Source organism: Musca vetustissima, unplaced genomic scaffold (genome assembly GCF_032173495.1).
Source record: "Musca vetustissima isolate MV318-11 ecotype Yass unplaced genomic scaffold, APGP_CSIRO_Mvet_v1 utg539, whole genome shotgun sequence".
Taxonomy (NCBI): domain Eukaryota; kingdom Metazoa; phylum Arthropoda; class Insecta; order Diptera; family Muscidae; genus Musca; species Musca vetustissima.
The window spans coordinates 209,970-215,969 of record NW_026885358.1 but is presented as its reverse complement, the minus strand read 5'-3'; the positions used below and the strand labels follow the sequence as shown (position 1 = coordinate 215,969).

Genomic DNA, 6,000 nt, shown 5'->3' with positions numbered 1-6,000 from the left:
TTTAGTTTGCAAACAAACAAGTATTATTTTGCTTCGAACCCCAACAGAAGTTCATATTCTTAATGTGGTTGCATCACTACCACGACATCAACAACATCACCTGAGTTTATTGGAGGAGTCAACTCGTCCGAACGAAATATAACAAAACAAACAACATTCGAACATATTTCTTTTTTAATTTCAAAATTTCTATCAACGAATCGAAACATAATTTTACATCACAATGGATGTTTTAGACGAAGATCGAAGGCGGAGGTAAGTCAAACATAATTTTATTTTTTTATTCAATAATTTTTCAGGAATTAAGTAGATAACCTTGTCACTAGATCATATGGGATATATGAAGAAATTTTTTTCATGAATATGTTTACAGGATTCCCAACAACAACGCTAAGAAAAAATATATAAAGTCTACAACGAAAAAGAAAAATATTACGGCGAAAGACAGATAACCTCGTCACTAGATCATATGGGATATATGAACAAATTTTTTCGGGTCTACTTTCCAAGAATATGTTTACAGCATTCACAACAATATACAAAGTCTACCACGAATAATAAAAATATTACGGCGAAAAAAAAAACAGATAACCTCGTCACTAGATCATATGGGATATGTGAATAATTTCTTTCAGGATAATCAAGATAGTCTAGCCACTAAACAAAAAAATAATACGAAAATTAACAAGTTTTGTTTTGCAAATGTCGAGGAAAAAATCAGATTTCCTTGTCACTAGATCATATGGGATATGTGAATAATTTCTTTCAGGATAATCAAGATAGTCTAGCCACTAAACAAAAAATAATACGAAAATTAACAAGTTTTGTTTTGCAAATGTCGAGGAAAAAAAAATAGATTTCCTTGTCACTAGATCATATGGGATATACGGAGAAAATCGTTCCAAACTCAAATACCCTTCAGCTAAGCTAGATACGAAATTATCTATATTTTTTCATTTCATTATTAATATACCATCGATAACTGTATAACCTTGCCACCACAGAAATTCTTTCATGTCATCTATAGAAACTCCTTTCAGATCGATTAGAGAAAGATAAATAGATTAAAAGCATTACGGGATTGCTCTAAAAATGCATAAAACTCGAAATTACCTTTAGTTCGACCATAGGGTTTCCTTACAGACCTAATTTTTAAAGACTTCTGTAATCTTGTCTTTAAAATTGTTTTCTCATCGATTTCCCCGACTTTTCCTTCTATTAACATTACCAATGTAATAAACAAATCATTCAAAGAACTGCGCTCAGTCTATAAATAATTACATCAGAACAATACCAGAAAATCACTACGGATATCTCCCATAAAGAGACATAATTTTTGAATATATACTACCATACTTAGCTGGCTTGTGACAAAACTTTCGTTCCATAAACCGAACTTAAAAAAAAATTTCCAGGCGCGTCGGTCATTTGCACAGTTATTCCAATTTAAAAGATCATATTCGGCAATGTTGTCTTCCACTTGATCTTTCCATCTTCCCCTTCTGCGTGCCTTTTGGGCTGGGGCATCATCATCCATTCTCACAACATTACCTAGCCGACGTAATCGCTCCAGCTCAATACGTCTAACAATGCCGATATACGAGAATAGCTGGTACCACTCATGATTCATTTGACGGTAATATTCACCGTCAACGGGGATCGGCCCATAGATCTTTCGGAGACATTTTCTCTTAAACGCTCCAAGAGCTGCCTCATCTGTTTGCGTAAGTACCTATGCTTCAGATCCATATTACAGCACGGGTAGTATCAGCGTCTCGTAGAGTGTGAGTTTGGTCTGGCGGGAGGTGGCCTTGCTTTTGAGTTGCTTAATCAGATCATAGTAGCTCCTGTTTTCCAACACTATTCTCCGAATTTCAAAACTGCTGTCATTAGTTTTATTTATGGCGGTACCAAGGTATATAAAATCTTTGACTATTGTCTATCTTTGACACCATGTCTGAATGCTCGTTCGGTATTAAAGGGCTCCGAAAGTGCCTTTCCGACTTTAACTGCTCATTATGTGCATCCATCCCCTACCTTAAGCCAATCTGTAATATCTGTAGAGGTTATACTGCTTATTGAAAGGTATTTCCATAGCTCTAAATATCGATTCTTATTTGATAATAATCTGTTCTAGTCACTTAATAAATTTAGTCACTCCATAGTTTAGTTACTCCTTTCAGATCGCAAATTAAGGTTTTTTTTTTAGGATTTTATACTAATAGTTCCCGGAGGACTCCTTTAAAAATGGATACAACCTGCATCAAATCTATTAATAGAGTCTATCTCAGAACAGCTGCTCTCTAACCTCATGTTCATTTATGAATACTCCTTGCTACAGCTCTTCCATAGAGACTTTCTTTAGATCTTCAATAAGGACAACCTTTCTAACTTATATATACAAAATTACTCTATTTCAAGTAGCCCATTAAGGTTGACAGTGAGTGATGGCCACCTTCAAGACGTTTTTGTTAACCTTTCTGTGACTTGCAAAAATCCGATTGGACAGCATATGCTACTTCTACCTTCGTTTCCGTTTCCTTCTCGGTCCATAGAGAGTCCCCTTATATCTTTTTCTGTGATTCACTTCTGGTTGTCGATAGATACAACTTTTAGGCCGTCAATAGAATCTTCCTGCTTCATTTCATCTTAGAGACTACATGCTTCAGATAGATTCCAAAGACTCCTTTTGGATGTTCTTGCTTCAGTATGTCTTATTCAAAATTCGTCTGTGAAGACATATTTCAATCCGACATTTGAATTTGCCTTCATTTCATCTACGAACAGCTGCCTTCAGCTCCTACGTAAAGATTTCTTCAGTTGGTCAGTATCGATTTTCTTCAGCTCAACTGAGAAATACCTCTTTCAGTTGTATAAAGACACCCTTCATAGAAACTTCCTGGAAGTGACTTCGGCGATACTTCCAGGAAGTGACTTCGGCGATACTTCCAAGAAGTGGCTTTGGCGATACTCCCAGGAAGTGTCTTCGGCGATACTTTCAAGAAATGAGTACGGCGATGCTTTCAGAAAGTGATATTTACAGGAAGTGACTTCGGCGATACTTCCTGAAGTGACTAAAGCGATACTTCCAGGAAGTTACTATTCGATACTTCTGCGAAACTTCCATCACTACTTGTAAGCCTAACAATAGGCGTAAAATATTCAAAATATTTCATGGAGTCTATCATAAGGGGTGGATTTTTTAAAAATAATTTTTCTAAAGCCGAACAATAGGCGTAGAAATTTTAAAATATTTTTTCAAAGGCGTAGATTCTTAACAATATTTTCGTAGCCATAGGCGTAGATTTTTACAAATATTTTCGTAGCTATAGGCGTAGATTCTTAAAAAAGTTATGGCTTACCTCCTTCAAAAGGGTCCGCATTTCGTTTCATTTTCCTTTTGTTGACTGGTATACGCTTCACTTTGATTTTACTATTCGTAAATATTTTCCAAAACATATTGACAAGGTAAAAAAAATAATTTTTTTTGTGCCGAATTATAAAATTCTAGCGTTTCAAAAAATCACGACAACCGTTTGTCACCAAAAGTTTCACTTTAATAAACATGTTCAACAACACATCGCCAAAGCCATCAGATTGTGAGCGTAAGTTCTGTGAGCTAAAATATTTATTGCCATAAAGAGTAAAAGCAGCTCCTTCATTCTGTTTGGCCATAATGGCAAGGCACAGGCAACAATAACAACAATCCATTGCCGAATCATTTAATATTTCGTGTCAAAATACAACAAATATTACATATTGTTGTTGATGTGGTGGCACTTGTTTGTTGCATTCACAATTGTCTTTTGGAAGTGGTCGATCGTCATCATCATCATCGCAATCGTATGGACCATTCGCCAATGCTCTAGAGCAGCTCACTTGTTCTACACAAGGTCCATGCTTGGTGAAACATTTGGGTGTTAGAATTCAAATTAAAAGCAAATATGAACCCGTCATTACAAGGCATGACAATAGCAACGAGCAGACATTTTGTGTGTTTTTGACAGATACAAAAATCCACCAACAAAAACTCCTAATGTAACTACAATTAATTAGAAGCCTAACGAATACATCAAACAAATAATGATTGATTTTCATTCCTTTTTAATTCATATTGTAGACCATGGCACAAAACATCTAACTATATGTAGCATATAGACATCACTTCTCCCCCTCCCCTTGGTGCACCTCTCCTCATCCTCATCTCTTTGTGAGGTGACAAAAATCAAGACACCAAAAACAAATAAATTAAAAAAAAAATAGTAGCATCGCATACTAAAAAATTTGTTAAAAGGTGTTTGTGTTAACAAATTTATTATAGCAAAATTCGTACAATAACATCGGCATCAAATCTATATAAATATTATGATCTATGCTCGTTGTGTCTAGAACATCATTATATCTATAAACGATGACGATATTCTCACATGAATCAAATACATTATATGTATTGTCCCCCTCCTCTTCTCCACCCTGCAGCTGAAAATCGTTTTGCCAAAAAGTCGTTGCAAAACTTAATGCCTCTCTATCTCTCTCCATCGGTCTTCTAAAAAGCACCCATAAATTTTAAGTGTTGAATTGATTTCAGAATTTGACAGGCGAGGGAACGGCATTTTTCCAGTTTCAGTAATTTTTCAAATTGATGCGATTTATGGTGTATCAAATACATTGCAAAAAATATATTAACGAAGAGGTACATTTATAGAAAATCATCGTCATGGAGCTAAAATTTCCCCAGTTACCAGAAAATATTAATTCCGCGCGTTTGTGTAGGATATCTTGCTAATTAGCTTCGAAATCAACAAAGATATCAATCTGATATCCTTGCCACTAGAAAATATGGTAAGCTGATAACCTTCTCACTAGAACATATGGAATGCCTGAAAGCTGTTTTGCAGGATCTGTAGTCAAAAATCAACAAAGAAAATAAATATTTTCTTAAAATCTGATATTCTTGCCACTAGAACATATGGGATGTATGCAAACTATTTCCTGGATTATTATAAATATTTTTATTTTCTATCTACCACCTATATAGTTACCAAGAAATATTAATTCCGCAAATTTGTGCATATATCCTGACCACTATTATACAAATTTGCTAAGCTTTTACTTCGAAATCAACAAAGATATCAATCTGTTATCCTTGCCACTAGAACATATGGCATATATGGAAGCTGTTTAACATGATCTAAGGAAGGATGTTAAAAAAGTCACACGACAAACTGTTTACTTGTCTGAGTCCTCGGTCGCTAGAACATATGGGATGTATGCAAAGTATTTTCAGGATTACTTATTTACTTAGCTTAGCCGAGCTTAAAAAGGATTTCCATGTGCGTCGGTCTTGGAAGACCACGTTCCAAGATGTTGTTTTCTAAAGGGCTTCGAGGGGTCATTTCCGACTTTAACTGCCGACATTGTGCAGATTCGCAGATCGTTTTCCTTTATACTTTTGCGGGGGTAGTCAACATTAGGGGGTTTGGTTTTCTTTTTCTTTCCTTTTTCATAGTATGAAAGGTTTTCCGAATGTGGGCAACTAACTCGACACCTCAACCCATTTTTACTATTTCAATAGGCGTGGATTTTTTGAAATATATTTTTCGAGACCTATAGGCGTGGATTTTTTAAAATATATTTTTCGAGTCCTCCTATACGCGTGGATTTTTTAAAATATATTTTTCGAGTCCTCCTATACGCGTGGATTTTTTAAATGATATTTTTCGAGACCTCAAAGGCGTTGATTTTTTAAATGATATTTTTCGAGACCTCCTATAGGCGTGGATTTTTTAAAAGATATTTTTCGAGACCTCCTATAGGCGTGGATTTTTTAAAAGATATTTTTCGAGACCTCATATAGGCGTGGATTTTTTAAAAGATATTTTTCGAGACCTCATATAGGCGTGGATTTTTTAAAAGATATTTTTCGAGACCTCATATAGGCGTGGATTTTTTAAAAGATATTTTTCGAGACCTCCTATAGGCGTGGATTTTTTAAAAGAT

General features: G+C 35.0%; 1 protein-coding gene across 4 annotated transcripts in view; it reads left to right on the top strand.

The window, feature by feature from the left end:
- The first annotated feature begins 221 nt into the window (after positions 1–221).
- Positions 222–6,000, top strand: part of LOC133332595 (rho-associated protein kinase 1) — a 53,809-nt gene continuing 48,030 nt past the window's right edge. For all 4 annotated transcript variants that reach the window (XM_061540977.1, XM_061540978.1, XM_061540976.1 and 1 more), the window contains exon 1: positions 222–255. In XM_061540977.1, coding sequence (XP_061396961.1) covers positions 224–255 — 32 coding nt within the window. In that variant the 5' untranslated portion in view covers positions 222–223. The remainder of the gene's footprint in view (positions 256–6,000) is intronic.